This window comes from Humulus lupulus, chromosome 1, assembly GCF_963169125.1.
Source record: "Humulus lupulus chromosome 1, drHumLupu1.1, whole genome shotgun sequence".
NCBI classification, from domain to species: Eukaryota; Viridiplantae; Streptophyta; class Magnoliopsida; order Rosales; family Cannabaceae; genus Humulus; species Humulus lupulus.
The window spans coordinates 60944266-60961411 of NC_084793.1; the positions used below are offsets into that span (position 1 = coordinate 60944266).

General features: G+C 36.4%; 1 protein-coding gene across 1 annotated transcript; it reads right to left on the reverse strand.

Annotated features, from left to right (window-relative positions):
* Positions 1-2596: 2596 nt before the first annotated feature.
* Positions 2597-5138, reverse strand: LOC133815439 (uncharacterized). Its single transcript, XM_062248280.1, has 2 exons — positions 5129-5138; positions 2597-3387 (listed from the first exon to the last, which is right to left on the reverse strand). The coding sequence occupies exons 1-2, from the start codon at positions 5136-5138 to the stop codon at positions 2597-2599; spliced, it is 801 nt and encodes a 266-aa protein (XP_062104264.1).
* Between the last annotated feature and the right edge of the window lie 12008 nt (positions 5139-17146).

Consider the following 17146-nt stretch of genomic DNA (forward strand, 5'->3'; position numbering starts at 1 on the left):
GTGGGTCGCATGTTCAAAAAGAAAGAAAAATAGTTAATAAAAGTTAAGAGGCATGGGGGGCAGGAGGGTCCTGGGCAGCATCCTGGTCAGTCACTTCCTCGATGGTTTCTTCTTCCAAACCAACGACCCTTGGGGTTGCAGGAGTCGCAGCTCTTGCCTCCTCTTTAGCCAGTTGAGCAGCGCACCGGGCCAACTCCGCAGCTCTGACTTCCTTTGAAAGGTAGCTAAAGTCAGCACCCTGATTGTGTTTCCAGAAGTTATAGAAACATCAGAGTGTGGTCCTTTTGTACCTTTCCAGATTCTTGGAGTTGTCAAGCTCCAACTGCTGCACCTTGCCCTCGAGAGTGGCAATAGTCTCGTCCTTAGTCTTGACTACCCCCTCCAGATGCTTGATTTCGCGGAGATGAGTTTTGTTGTACGACCGGTACTCTTCCCTCAGCTTAACCGCTGCATCTTTTGCAGCTTCAGCCGCGGACAGTTTGGTCACCGCTGCATCCCTCTCTCGGACCACCGTCTCCAACTCCTTAGCATGCTTAGCCTCAGCAGCCGAAAGCTCCTCGGCTGCCTTCACCTGATGTTTCTCGAGAACTTTAACCTCGACCTGCTCAAAATAAGCCTGGGCTCGGGTACGAGCAGTAGTGGCAGAAAGTAAGGCCTGTGAACGAAAGAAAAAGAAGTTAGGACTTATCAGGAGGTCTAAAAAACTAAAAGACTTAAAGAATAAAGAAACACTTACGCTGGAGATCTCGTTCAGAGCCCTGTTCAGGATCTGGTCGACCGGTAGCTCTTCAGCTTGGATCATGGCGGTCCCAAAACGCTCACCTTTGCCTATGCGTTCAAGTCGGTCCTTAGCGGATCGGATGGCACGGCTCACGAGCCTGGCCCCATGGGCCTCTTCACGAGAAAGCTGCTCCCTAGCAGGCGCAGCTGGAGGATTAGACCGAACAGGAGTGTTTTGCTGTTCAGAAGGAGCTGGAGGAGGGGTAGGAGTTCGCCCAGTTGGCGCAGGACTTTGCCCAGTTGGTGTACCCTGAGGAAGGTCTTCTGGTCGACTCTTCTTGGCTGAAGGGCCTTGACTGGTTTCACCAGTTCGCTTCTTTGACCTCCGTTGAAGTTGAGGGACTTCCTCTTCCTCTTCGGCCTGGTACATGTCAAAAATGTTGGGAGTCGACAAATCTTCAAACAGAAGAATGGGGAGGTGAGGTCAGAGGAGTCTAGAAGGCTTTTAGAATAACGCTGGTCGAGTATAAAAGCTAAGCCTTTATACAACAGCATTCTAACAAGAAACTAAGTCTTTCTGTGCAAACAGTTTAAAAAGCAGATCAGAGGGTGAAAGTGAAAAGTTTTCCTGAAAAGCTTTTTCGACTCCCCTTAGGGTGGGAAAAATTATTTTCTACTGGCTTAAAAATCGAAATGCTACTTCGATTTTACGTCCTAAAAAGCACTGATCCTGGGTTTTAAACCAACTCATAAGCCTACTCTGCCTACAAAAATATTCTATCTACAGGCGCTTAAAAAACCAGAAGCCAAGAGACTCAAACAGTACACCATTAAAAAGCATGCACCACGAGAAATTAGAAGCATGAGGTTTCAAGAAACTTACCAGGGAAAATGGTCGTGAAGGTGGAAGTGAGAGCTTCGGGAGTCAAGAAGCCCACCGTCTGAGTCTTGAAAGCACAAGAGAACGTTCGCCGGAGAAGGTAAAGCACTGGTTTTTAGGGTTTTCGGCGGAGTAGTGGCGTGCGTGAAAAGGAAAGAAATGGCTCTGGTGATCTTATATAAGTTTGTCTTTTATATTCAAAAGGCGTGATCATTAATTTTCCTTTTTCGAAGTATGGGGAAACGTGATGTCCGTCAAAAGCGTTTCTGGGGAACTGAAAAGCCATGATTAGACAGGAGTGGTTTGCTTTTTTCAAGAACACACGAAGGGTCCTGACACGTCAGGAGGGGTTACCGAAGAGTCATTCGTTCAAAGTTTATTTACTGTTCGTAGTAAATAAACTTTGGGGGGCAAATGTTATCCAGTAAATTAGCATTTGTGACGTGGCGAATAATTTCTTGACACGTGGCTGATACCTGGAAGCATCTGCTAGAGTATCGACCAGGAGACACACCAGAAGCAGGACAAGCCTATCTTTGCCACGACCAGCCTGGTCGGTGGGTCCGCTAGCAAAGCAACATTTATGGGAAGATCTTTGTGAATCCCGAATTTGCCTCATGCAATCTTTTGAATATCCCACTATTCAGGGGATAATATCTGTAACGATCTTTTGTAACCCTCCTTGAGCCTATAAATAGCAAGAGAAAGCTCAAGGGAAGAGGACTTTGGGCTGAAAAATCATAGAGAGATAGAATTTCTCCGAGAAAACTTGTATTGCTTTAGGTGAAGTGCTGAAACTCATTGAACCCAAGTTCTCTGATCACACTTCTGATTTCATATCAATATAATTCTAAGTGGACGTAGGTCATTACCAGATCCTGGGGCCGAACCACTATAAATTGCTGTGTTTTCTTTACTTTCGTCATTACATTATTCTCTTTGTATTCGTCCGTATCATTCATATTTTGACTCCATGTCAGTTGGCCAAATCGTGGGTCAACAGTGATATTTTGTACATTCCTTCTTCACATGTCCAGTCTTGCGACAAAAGAAACAACCTGTTGGCTCCTTATGTTGTTTCTTTTGCACTAGACCCTTAGCAGCTTCATTCTCATGCTTTCTTTTCTTGCCCTTATCCTTAGAGGCACTGGCCAAGTGAGCACTTTCAGTTTTATCTTGCTTCAACCTTTCTTCCTCTTGCACACAATGAGAAATGAGCTCGTTTAGAGTCCATTTCTCCCTTTGACAGTTATAACTGACTTTGAACTGATTAAAATGTGCAGGAAGAGATACCAAAACCATAAGAACAAGCAAATCCTCAGAAAGCTCGATCTTAAGTGCCTTAAGTTTTGAAGCAATTTGGTACATTTCCATAATGTACTCCCTAACATTTCCTCGACCCTTATACTTCATGGACATCAAGGAAGCTAGAAGTGAAGTCATTTCAGCCTTATCATTTCTAGCAAAACGTTTTTCAATTGCATCGAGGAAATCCTTGGCCTTAGTGATCTCTTCAGATTCAGTGCCCCTAAAGGCTTCTGGAATACATTGTTGCATGATCATTAAACTCATGCGATTAGAACGGTCCCACCTCTCAAAATCCAATTTTTCGTCAGGAGTGCTTTCTGCAGTGAGAGGTGAAGGTTGTTCTTGCCTTAATGCATAATTTAATTCCATGCAACCAATATTTACAAGTAATTTCCCTTTCCAATCCTTGAAATTTGTCCCATTAAGCATGGGAATAGAGTTAATGTTGGCAGTTATTGTGGCAGGGTTAGATAAACTAGCTGAACATAATATACAAAAGGGATAATTGCGGCATAAGTACCCAATGTTTGGGTTTTGTACGCGGCATAGAGTCAATGTTTATTTTTAGTGGCAAAAGTACCCAAAGTTAGTAAAACTGTAATTCCGTCAATCTCCTCCGTTAGGCAGACACGTGTCACGTTTTTATTGGTACAAATCATAATTATTTTTAAACATTGGGTACTTATGCCGTGTATAAAACTCAAACATTGGGTACTTATGCTGCAAATATCCCTAATATATTATTGAGTTGGACCAATCACGAAGTGACACGTGTTGGTCCAGTCATCACAAAACGGAACCTAATGGAGGAGGCTGACGGAATTACAGTTTTACTGACTTTGGGTACTTTTGCCACTAAAAATAAACATTGGGTCTATGCCGCGTACAAAACCCAAACATTGGGTACCTATGCCGCAAATATCCCTATACAAAATAACAAAACAAGCCCACATAAGAATCCATATAAAACAAACAAATTCAAATAATGGTTAATGGTTAATCCCATCTCAAGATACCAAACACAACATTAATATCAAGTCTTTAGACAGTAATATTAATTGTAAGCGGTACTCTTGTTGTAGCAATCAAATATTAACAATAAATCATATTAAACAATATGACAATCTTTGGATAAACATAATATTTACATAAAAAACCTTATAATTGTTACATATTTATCACTACAAATATGCATGAAACTCTGCCAAATATTAACTTACATTTGGGTCAACTAATAAATGCATGAATTACATACACATAACTATCTAGATATTTTAATTAAATTAATCTATACAAAAGAGATCAATTTGGTGATATTTTGTTTCAATTAATTATTTTTAAAATATTAGATATTCTTGATAAAATTCCTAAACCAAAATTTGAATTTAATTGTTACTGTATTATTATTATTATTATTATTATTATTATTATTTTAACTAAAACTACTATATATTTAATAAAAATAATAACAATAATAAAACAAAACTAAATTTAAAATGAATCAATAACTAAAGCCATAATGGTAAAGCAAAAAATAAATAAATAAAATTAAATACAATAGATATATATCCATACATAAAGTTACAAACCTGATTGTATATATATTAATATCTTAAACGGAATCATTTATATATGTATTCAACCTTATATATATGTATACAATTATATATCCTGATGAAAACCATTTATATAAGTATATATAAATATACAAATAAAAGCAATCATTTATATAAATATACAAACTGAAGAAACCGAAAACAAATCGGCTGGGTTTGATTTCCTAACCACAGGCATATATATATATATATATTAATATATATGCTACATCACTGAATCCAAGCAAAATAAAACAACAACCAGAAAATTATTGATCCACGTCCAAAATAATGAATTCGATAATACATATATATGAATAATTCTAATCAAAATATATGTATATGTAAATAAATGAATCACAGCGGAAAATTTTAATATTTTTGAAATCCCAAATTTTCTTGAACAAAATCATCAAATCTTCAATAAATTTAGCAAAGATGGCTCTGGTACCACTTGTTAGGATTATTAAAATACACTTAAGCAATACACATAAACATTAGTATTCAACATAATTTCACAGATCTTAATCATGTTAAGTGCATAAATGATAAACCCTAAAACATGTTTCTATAAAATCTTTGCTAAATTAAAGAAGAATATGAACACAAGAGCGGAAGCACTAACCTGAAGCCATTGATGGAGATTGAATCAAGGCAATTAATCTTCCAAGAAAATTAGTTTCTCTCTCTGTGTATTTCTCTGTGATGGGGAAGAAGAGAATACGAAAGAATACGTTTCTTGGGAACCACTACCTATTTAAATAATAAACTGATTATTAAATCAATTTTGGATATTTATAATTTTGCCCCTCATCAAATTATAAATACAACTTATGGTATCTACACATTATTTCCATGACATTTTAATACCTATGATACTTATAACATAATTGGTCACTTTTTTTTTTTTTTATCAAACTTTATAATAGCATCATACATTAATACATATGTGCCCATAATATGATTTTTAATCCAACAAATACTACTATTAGGTTGGCTTGTGAGAGTTTCATCTTGGAGTATGTAATTTCTTTCATTGACAAGCATGATGGAAATGTTGATGAAGATACACAGAAGGCTCTTCTCAGCATCTTCATCTCAAATATTCTCAAATATTGGTCAGACCCACCAGAGGCACGCTTCATGACCATTTCTTAATTCAATTGTTTACGGATTCTTTTTTGTTCTTTTGGCATGTATTGTTAGCAATTAATCCATTCAAAGGCAATTATTTCTATTTATTTAAAAATAATATATATATATATATATGATCATGATTTAAGTTTTGGTGTTTACTGATGTTTTTATTAAATTGAGTGGTCAACCTCGAGATATGTTTGAGATAAATAATCACATTTTCTCAATCAAATATTTCTTCTTTTCTAATTTTAAAATTCTAATCAACGGTTTTACAAGAGGTCTGCTCTAACTACAATGAACATCCTCATATAAAAAAAAACTAGAATTATAATTTCTGCTTGTTAAAGAGTCTTATATATTCAAAGTTTGTGGAAACTTAATACCATTTATAAGAGCATGAGTTACTCAACTCATCACCAATTGATTTTGAGATAGAAATTTATATTTCTTATCATGTATCCCTTATACTTTCTACATCAACGTCCACATTGAGCCAATAAAATTTTAACAAGTATCTGATTTAAATCTAAAACGATCCAAAAAGTAGAGCTAAAAAAGTCATTTGTGATTCAGGAATCAAGAGCCAAGAAAACTTTAACGAGTGATCTAAATCCAAATCAGTCAAAAAATGATTGTCAAAAAAGTCGATTGTGATTCAGGGATAGTAAGCTAAAGAACCACTTATGATTGAGCCGTCTAGAATGGGTGAGCAAAAATAGTCATTATCTTGTGAAGGATGTTAGAGAGCCCCATATCCAAAGTGTGTAGAAACTTAATACGAACATGACTTACTTCACTCGTTATTAATTAATTTGTAGATGGAAATGCTTCTTACCATATACACATCTTCTATTTTCTAAATCACATTCCATATTTATAACACTGCCATATGTAAACTAAAATGTGTGGTATGATACCGCCAAAAAAGAGTTCGGAACCGTAACAGCTCTTATATCATTTCCAAAAGAAAAATAGTAACAACGATGTATGCTAAGTTTTTTGACTTCATAAATAATGTATAATAGAGTTTAAATTAAAACACCAAGATGACATTGTATATTCTAATTTCGAAACTAAATAAATAATATTATTTTAAATATTTAATAATATGCTTTGTATATTATAAGTTCAAAAACTAAACAATTATTTTCTGATCCAATCTATAGTTATTTAATTATCTGCATATATAGAATCATATATATAAGATAGCTAATAAATTGATATCTACAGTGTAACAATATAATAATGTTGTAAGCCGGATGAGACTTTTTTTTTGGTATATACAATTTTATATGTTGAGTTTTAACTAAATACTATATATAATTTTATATTTTTGAAAATTATACAAAAAAAAAACTCTGTAATTATCAAAACAAACTAAATATAACTTTTGAACTTTGAACTAATTCTAGTTAAAAAATTTACAATTTCTTTTTATGAAAATCCAAAATCACCCAGCAATTTAGTTCTTGAGTAAATAATATTAGATATTCACATTTTAATTTTTAAATAGTTTTGATTTTCTTTTATTTTAAATTTATTTTCTTATCTTGTTTTATTTTATTTTTAATATATATAATTTTAAATAATAATAAATATAAGTTTTACGATAAATAATTAATAAGGGTTTGGAAACTTAATAAAATTCTTAACAATAAATTTACTAGAATATAGTCAAATGTTATTTATTATTATTATTTTATTTTAAAAGGAAAGAACTTTAATTCAATGGTTAAAATGGATCATAGTGCAATAGGCAGCCAAGCTCAAAGAGATGTACAAATCTCACAAATGAGATGACCAAATAATAAGAGCTAACCGAGTTGAGCACAATAATAGATCAAATCAACCAAGAACTAAAGTCATCCCCAAATATGGGTAGAAATTGACAAAACATATCAAGACCACTGTCCAGATACACAAAATAGAAATTCGTGTTTTAAAGATCTTGCAATAGAGTGACAGTGCTCTAAACTGAATCAGTGACACTACCAATTGTGACTTGAATAAGGGAAAATATCTAACAAAAGGCACAAGCCTAGGTCCTCTAAGAAGATAGTGGTAGAACACCCTCATTACATCAATAAACCAAACTAAAAACAAGACAAACGAATATCAAAACAACAAAACATGACCAGAACCAAACAGATAAATAAACTAAAACTAGCATGAACTCCCCAATAATGATCGGGGTTAAAGCAATGACAACTGTTGGAGGAGAGTGAACTTACACTGCCTATCTAGATAGATTCAGGATGAAACTTACAATATAGAAATCCAAAAAAATTTGAAAGAAAGCAAGGGAAACTGTTGATTGAAATCTAATCTATGACGAGAAGAAGAACATCACTTGTAGATTCAATGTTGGGGGAGAAACACCATACAGCTCATAAACGAGGAGTATCACTGTCCAAATTCTCTATTTCATATCCCACCATTGATAATTAAGACTTTTTCTAAGAGAAAATAGAGTTGAGATTGAACAAGCCTTTGAAATTCTCAAGAAAAGCACTTTCTTGATGAATTTCTTGGATAAAACTTATGATATTTGAGAGCTAGAGAGATATAGGTAGATAGAGAGAGAAAGAGAGAGGGTTGAAAAGTGTGATCGAGGATTTACAACTATGAAAGACGCATTTTATAGTGTAGGGACCGTCATTAAGTCTAACCAATATGATTAGAGCTTTCAAACACATCATTTTGGAGCCAAAAAAATGTGATTCAAATGCTAAGAGAGGTGACATGTTGCTTGTCCTCTGTCTTGGATTAGGTTTTATGCCTTGTGGCAACATATCACCACCTGGGTTGCGACATGTCACCTCTCATCTGCCTAGGGTGCCCAAAATCACCTTTAACAACCTCCAAATGATTTCAAACCTTTAGGGTAAGCTTAAGCACCTCATTGTACCACTTTGGACCCATAACCTTAATTATTAATTTCTACAACGAAAACTCATATTTTCACTTCAACTTAAGTGAAAACCGATAAGTGTTTTACACCACCTTGTGTAACACTACTTAACATTTATATTTAAAAAATCTCAACGTTCCCCCCACTTGGTTAAATATAATAGTCTATTCTTAATTCAAATAGTATTGGTGCATAAGGAAAAATATCTTTCAATTTGAACATTTCCTTAGTGAAGATATTTCAAAGCCTTATCGAAATTATTATTTGCTTAATAGCTTGAACCAAGTATTCCCATGATAAGACCAATGTTATCTCACACACCTTTACTTGATCATTCATTTTCCCACTTTTCTCTCTTAGCACTAACATGTCAATGTGCTCCTCCATTCATGAACTTTCGAGGGAGAAAACTCCAACTCCCATGAGAGGAGGCACCACCTTTGAGTTCATATAGGTGAAACTCTTGCAACATCTTTGCTACCCTTAAAGATTCTTGTTGTACTTAACTGAGCTTCATTAAAAGCCTTAGGCTTAACCATCACTTGGTAGCAGCCATTACTAACCATCTTGGATGAGACTCTCAATTGTTTAGTGTTAAAAACTATCCACTTATCAATGATTTGTTCTTACCCATTTACCTCTTTCCCTTGATATTTACAAGTTTGGCGTTGGTTGCCATCATTGTTGAATATCTTATTTTAGGAGTTTCACTCCCTTCCCACTAGATGTAGAACATATTAAACTTCTCAAAAGAGGTTTTATAAATGGAACGGTTAAGTTCTCACAAGTCTTAACATATAAGATAGGTATGATTCCATCTTGAATTAATTGCCTTACATACTCATGTCCTAGACTTATGTGTCTGAATTTCCCATTATACACACAATTGTATGCTCTAGCAAGAGTAGCTTGACTATCACAATATATCGAGATCATTGATACAATATCCACGATAAAAGAGATATCCAACATGTGATCCCTAAGTCACTTACCCTCTTTATCGATTGTCGCTAGAGCTATAAATCCAGCTTCCATAGTTGAGTGTGATATACAAGTTTGTTTCATAGAACCCCAAGAAATTACACCTCCACCAAAAGTTAATACCCAACCGGTGGTTGAGAGAATGTCTCCTACACATGATATCCAACTTACATAGAGTATATTTCATGAATTTTAGGAAAGTTTGAGTAATGGAGGCTAACATCTTTTGTATGCTTAAGATACCCTAGGATTCTCTCAATAGCTCTCCAATATTCAAGACTTATATTTCTAGTAAATCTACTAAGTTTACTAACCACGTATGCAATGTACATTGTAGTATAATGAGCGGCGTACATTAGACTCTCTATTGCACTTGCATATTCAAGTTGAGCCACCACTCTTCCTTCATTCTTTTCAAGTTTTATATTTGAATCGAATGGCGTATTTGCTTCTTTAATTTTAAGATGACTAAATTTGTCAAGCACTTTCTCAACATAGTAGGCTTGGTTCAAAACATATCTCCTACTATTTCTTCTAACTTTGATACCTAGAACGGTATCTACCTCTCCAAGATCTTTCATTTTGAAAGTAGAAGATAGAAACATCTTTGTTTCTATAAACCCTTTCATGTCATTACTCAAAATCAACATATCATCAACATAAAGACACACTAGTATGACATAGTCATAAATATTGTTGTGTCTAAAAAAACATGAGTTATAAATTTCAAGGATGAAATTGATGAAGATTCATTCATAGTGTTGTAGAAAATAAGAAACTAAAAGAATAGAGAATTTGATTGTAGGAGGAGAGTGAACTTACAACACCTATATAGATAGATACAGGATAAAACTTACAGTATAGATCATCCAAAAAATTCAGACAGTTTGAAAGTGCAAACTGTCGATCGAAATCTAATCTATAATGAGAAGAAGAACACCACTTTTAGATTCAATGTTGGGGGAGAAACACCATAAGGCTTATACAAGAGGAGTATAGCAATCCAAATTCTCTATGTCCTAGCCCACCATTGATGCTCAAGGCTATTTCTAAGAGGAAAGAGAATTGGGATCTAACAAGCCTTTGAAATTCTTAAGACTAGCACTTTCTTGATGAATTTCTTAAAGAAAACTTATAATCTTTGAGAGCAAGAGAAAGAGAGAGGTTAGAGAGAGAGAGAGAGAGAGAGTTGAAAAGTGTGATCAAGGCTTTACAACTCTAAAAGACCCATTTTATAGTGTAGGCACCATCATTAAGTCTAAGTGATAAAAATAGAGCTTTTAAACACATCATTTTGGAGCCAAAAAATGTAATTCAAATACCGAGACAGGCGACATGTTGCCTAGTGACAAGTGACGTGTCTTCTGTCCTTTGTCTTGGACTAGGTTTTACGCCTTGTGGCGATATGTCGCCACCTGGGTTGCGACATGTCGCCTCTCCCCTGCCTAGGGTACCCATAAAATTTAATTATTAATGCCTACAACAAAAACTCATATTTTCACTTAAACTTAAGTGAAAATCGTTAAGTATTTTACACCACCTTGTATAACACTACTTAACATTTATATTTAATCAATCTCAACAATAACCAGCCACACAACCAACATGATAGCCACCCATTATCAGAAGGCCCTAGAATTTCGATGGAGCACCACCACAACCCACAACCGGGCACCCCTGAAACCTTAGACCAGCCACCAGAACCAACACCCACTACCATGCTACACCATTAACCAGAACCCGAGTGTTGTTTTAATTGAGCGACACACACACACACACACACCATAGTTAACATCACCAAAAAATAGTGTCAGCACAAGTAGAGTTGTTTTAGGGCTTGGTTGGCTAGGCTTTAGCTTTAGGCTTTGGACTTTTCAAAAAGCAATTTTTAAGAAGCTACAATGATTAGCTTATTCTTAAAGTACTTTTTAGACAAAAAAAACCAAAGCATATGGTTAATCCAACCAAGGTTTAAAAGCCCAAAAGTGGTTGTTAAAAGCATGAACAACCAAGACCTTAATGTGTTAGTAACAGAGAAGGAGGAGAAAAGAATGAAAAAAAAGGAATATATATTTATATATAAATATATATATATAGAGAGAGAGAGATATAAAAACTACGGTGATGAATCAACACTGTAGTTCACGCTCCAACTCACACATATGGACAAATTATGATCTCAATTGTTTTACATGATTGTGTTTATTGTAGTTACCACAAACCCCCTGAACATTTTTGGGAAATTATAAATAATTTAGGGTGTCGAAAATAGGGTCTAAACAAAATTTAACGCATTTGGTGGTACTAAAAGTCTGAAACCCTATTTTCAACACCCTAAATTATTTAGAACTTCTCAAAAACGTGTAAGAGATTCGCTTTGACTATAATGAACACTGTCGCAAAAAAATTGTAGTCATAAATTATCCATGTGTGTAAAAATATATAATTTACCACACTAGTGCATAAAAAATATCCCCCACCATAACCATTCCCTATATATATATATATATATATAAACATAAAAAAAGATTTAATAACACATATAAATTTAAATAATCCAAAAAATAACTCAAAACTTTAGCATGATATATGTAACGACCCAAAATTACTAATAAGGCTTAAGAGCCTTGATTAGTGTGCCGGGAGGGCATAATTGGAGGTTAAGAGAATTAATGGTAAGAAAGCGTGAATAGAGGTATTGAATAAGTATGCGGACCCTGTTTGGCTAGTAAGGCATAATGGTAATCTTGGCCCGTTAGGGCATAAATGTGAATGTGTGTAATAATTGTTGAGACCACATTATTATGTGGATATATGGATAAATATATGTGCGTGTATAGGTGTGTGCGTTTGTAATTAGCGGCACGAGGCGATCCTAGGGAGCAGGTAGCGAAGGAAAGTCACAACGGGGCTTAATAGTTGACTTTGGATAAGTCAGGGATATTATAGGTATCGGGTAATTATTTAGACTATCGGGTTATGAAAATAAATATATGGAGATATATTTGAGGTTAGGAAGTCTAGCTGGGAATGTTGGGGAATTTTACCATTTTGCCCTCGGGGACGTTTCCAGCACCTCGAGGCTCGGGATTGACTTAACGGGATAAAGGATAGACTTAGTTAAAACAGAAGCTAGTGGAAAGAAATATTAGACCGACTCTTATTTTCTCTCCGCTCTCTCTCTCAAGAAAACTAAGGAAAACAGAGAAAATTTGGAGGATTTAGGCTAGGATTTCAGAGGATTTCAGTGGGGATTTAAAAGTTTAGCTCAAGGATTATCCAAGGAATATTTAATCAAAGCCAAGGTGAGAATATAACTGTGTTTTTTAGGTTAGAAGCTCTGAGTTTTCTGGGTAGTAAGATAATCATAATTTTTATGTTTAAGGTTGAATTGAAGCTAGAACTTGGGAACTAGCTGGGATTTTGCTTGGAGAAGAGGTTCAGCTGAAGAGGTAAACTTTAATTTATGATTTAGAAGTTTAAATCTGAGTTTTGAATGGTTGGTTATGGTGTTTGATGTTCTTGAGTTTCAAAGATTGAAACATGGATTGCAATGAGTTTTAGATTGGGTTTCCTGTTGAATTATGATGTTAAAGTTGTCTTAAAAGTGTTGGGAATGATTGATATGGAAATAGGGAGCTTTGGGATGGTTTTGGTTAAGGTTTGGAGGTTGAAAATGGTGGAAATTTTGGGTTCGACGGGAAGGGTCGCGGCTCTGTTCTAGAGCGCTACGGCCCTAGCTTGCAAGGGAGCCAAGAAGGCTCGGCCAAAGACAAGCGTCGCGGTGCCCAAGGCAAGGGCCACGGCGCGTGTCCCCTTCAGGTGTGGTGTTGGCTCTATTTTGGAGAAGGGTCGCAGCCCTTGGTTGCACACATGAGTTTTTAAGGGTTTTAAGCACGGGAAGGTAGTCGAGTGTGCTCGGGATTGGTTTCACCACCGTGCTTGGTGGAATTCGGTTGCCCGGGAGTTAGTTTTATAACCAGAAACCTATATCCGAGTATTAATGGAATTCATTATCTTGGTTGTGACTAGGTGATAAACTAGGGCTCGGGAATTTATCATGCTCGGGGGTCGTCCTCTCTAATTAAAGCATTTAGATTTAAGGTAAGAAAATTGCACCTGTGTATGTGGATAGGACGGGACTAAGTGTTCCCTATATTTGAATGTATTGTTATGTGAATGTGATACACCATGTGAATATGTTGGGACTAAGCGTTCCCTATAATGATATGAATGTCATAAGGTGGTTTTATGCCACAGGGACATGTGGTAACGGCCTAAGGGTGCCGAAATCCACACTTGCGCACAGGGCGCGGATCGGACACTGGTATCTGAGGACAGCTTATTATGCACTAAGCTCGGTTTAAGCGGGCCGGAGTCAGTGGGTTAAATAGAGGGTGCGGCCTAAGTCGTCGACCCTGGATATTATGTGGTATGAGTGTATTATGTGATTGAGTGTGTCTTAAATCTGAATGTATGTGCTGAATATCCGTTGTAGAATATTGTCTATGACTCAATGAATATCTGGAGCTGAATTATTGGCTATTGACTAGTGTGTTGTCTTGAATGGACTTAATGGCGTGAAAGAACTGAGTTATGCTTTGTGGTTATTGAATTATACTCTGTGAATTGTTTAGTTGTTAATATTGTTATGATATGATATTATGTTTTCTTGCTGGGCTTCGGCTCACGGGTGCTACATGGTGCAGGTAAGGCAAGTTGGCCATGGGTTGGAGAGCTCTGGCGGCAAGGTGTACATTGTCAGCTGCTCGGCCGTCACGGTCAAGGATTTGTACAGGAACGGGAACCTAAAACGTATATTTTTCCATTAGAGTGGCTTGGTCATTTATTTGTAATTAAGAGTTTTGTATTTACGTTATTTAAACCCTAATTTGGGATCCCATGTAACAAACATCCGTTTTAGTAAAGTTTAACCGTTTATAAATCAAAATTCTTTTTAACCTAATCTTTTGTGTCATTAGATACACAGTTCCAACTAAATGACTTGATTAGCAAGTCTTGCACTATATCAAACACACAGTGTAACGGTCTTGGTTATCCAGGGCGTTACAACTTGGTATCAGAGCATCCTAGGTTTAAGGGTTCCTGGAGATAGGCTGGACATGTACATTTGCCACCGAAGAAAAGCTCGACTCAGGGTTCTTTGATTGAATATTTGAGACTATATGCTTAAGCTTTTGATTAAAAGATGAATGTATTATGCTGTATGATTATAGGGAGCATGAGAACTGATAGGGCCTGACCCTTGACTATTGCATGATGTGATGGAGGCGTGCTGATTAGCATTGCTATTGCATGTGAATGAATATTGGGACGATGGATTGCATCTTGTTTGCTTGTAGGTGACTGCCCAAGCTGAACTTATATGTTATGCTTGTCTATTGATTTGTAGGAAGCATGAGGAAGTGTGAATGAACATGGTAGCAATAAATTGGATGGCTAAATGCATAGAAATGTGAATTAATGTTTATTATGTTCTGTGTGTGTATGAATATTGTGATTACTTGGACCTGGATATGGTTTGGTTCAGAGTGTGAATATTAGGGTTGAAGAGTTTAGTCAGCAGTGGCAGATGAACTCAGATTGTTTGCGTACAGGATGGTTTCGTGGACCTGGTATCGTAATACAGGAGGGTTGCATATGATAACTGGGGTTGGTAACCTCCATCTATCATGAAAGTTGCAGAGTCGTTTGTCAGCATATGGGTAAATGGTGTTGGTTCGTTATAAGGACACAGACAGATAAAAGATATTGAATGGAAAGCCTAAAAGGCATTATCTTCTGGTTTAAAGAGGAAAGTTTGGGTTGGCTTAAGAATTGTTTAGTGGATGGGCAAAGCTGATTCCATTTTTGGCGATATAGTGATGAGAGGTCATAATTAAGGGATTGTGCTAAGTACTTGTGGCAGAAGAATGCTAGGAAATGGTATTCGGATTGAGACATTGACATGATGAGTTGGTAAGAACTCAAGTAGGGATTCGATAAAAGAAGTTATAAGGACACCGTTTGAGCTGCGGAGATTAACGAATTTATGAGCTTGATTTGGAATGATAAGACAGCGACAACATGTGTTAATGAGTGTTAGAAGTTGGATACTTCACTTTGGGAAAAGAAATATACAAGTGGTGGTGATTGGGAATGATGACCCATGTAAAGGTTAAATTTTTGGAATGGTCCAGGGTGACAGGGCCACTCCAGTGTATTGGATCTTCGGTTGTATTTGAGTAGTAGAGAGAGCCATGTGGCTTGAGATCTATGGAATGAGGTATTGAACGTGAATGCTGCAGGGCAAGGAATGCAAAATATAGTACTTCTTTTGGTAGAATACCGCAAGGATAGATTCTCGATTATCGAGGTAGAGGGACCCCAGATAGTGCTTGGGCACCTAGTTTGTGATAGAAAAGGGGATTCTGATTGTAAAGGACTGGGATGTCTTGTTACCGAAGCTAGTTTCTTGAAATTGACTAGTGGGTTAGATAGTTCATGTTTTTGGTTACATAACGAGCTGGAAGAGTTGGGTGTTGAGTATCTTTCAAGAAAAGGTTCAGATATAGATGGTATGCCTTAGAGATACAACGTGGAAGGTTGAAGAAAGTAGTACTGATTAGGGAGGAATTGGAAACTTCTGGCAGAGGATTTGGGTTACAAGTAATCAAGGGATTTGTAGTGAGAACAATGGAAGGTGTTGTATGGAAGCTTCAATATGAGTCAGAGTGAGAGAGAGTTAATTTGCTAAGAGGTAACCATGGATTGTAGGGAATATCACTTGGAAAATATTAATTTGACTGAATGGAAACTAAGTTGATCAGTAGGCATTCAGATGGGTACAAAGAAGGAATGGGAACACTTCAGGACTGGACTGCGAACAAGTCTGATGTTAGAAACACTATGGAAGGTGGTAATAACTTGACAGGAAGAATTACTTAAGCAGTCGAAGAGGTTTGATCTTGAATCAGATAGGAGCATTGTATTGCGGGACTTGTTGGTATCGTCGGTTAAGAATGGAAAGTTTTAATGTTGGGTACAAGACGGGACAATGTCTCCAGGAATTGATCTATGATCTGGTTATTACCAGCTAGTGATCAAGGAAAGAGACATTTAAGGAATTGCTACTTGTACTGAGTAAGGTGTGAGGAAATTGGTAAAAAGGGTTCTAAACCAGTTCAAGCTTTAGCAGCACAGGTAAGTTCTTCAAGCAGAGAGTACAAGAACGGTGTGGACAAGCCTCCTTTAAGTCTACGAGTGGTATGTTGGGCTACCTCCAGACAGAAGAGGAAAGTGAACGACTGCTATGCCGAAGACGTTAACACCAAGGAAGCAGGGTCACAGGTAGGATTCTATGAAAAGATTTGGTTTGGGGTCACGAAGAAGCTAATGAAGAACGTCTGAGGAACAGAGAGCATAACAAGACTGGCAAGCACGTCATCTATCACATAAGTGTCTCTGTGGACAACAACACCAGAGATGGGAGGAACAGTAAGGAAACTTAAAGATAGACCGAATGGGTAGTGTCAAATCAGAGTTCAGAAGACAAGGTAAGAATTGGTTAGTACTTGGTGATGCTGAGGTATGTGTATTACGGTTAAGTAT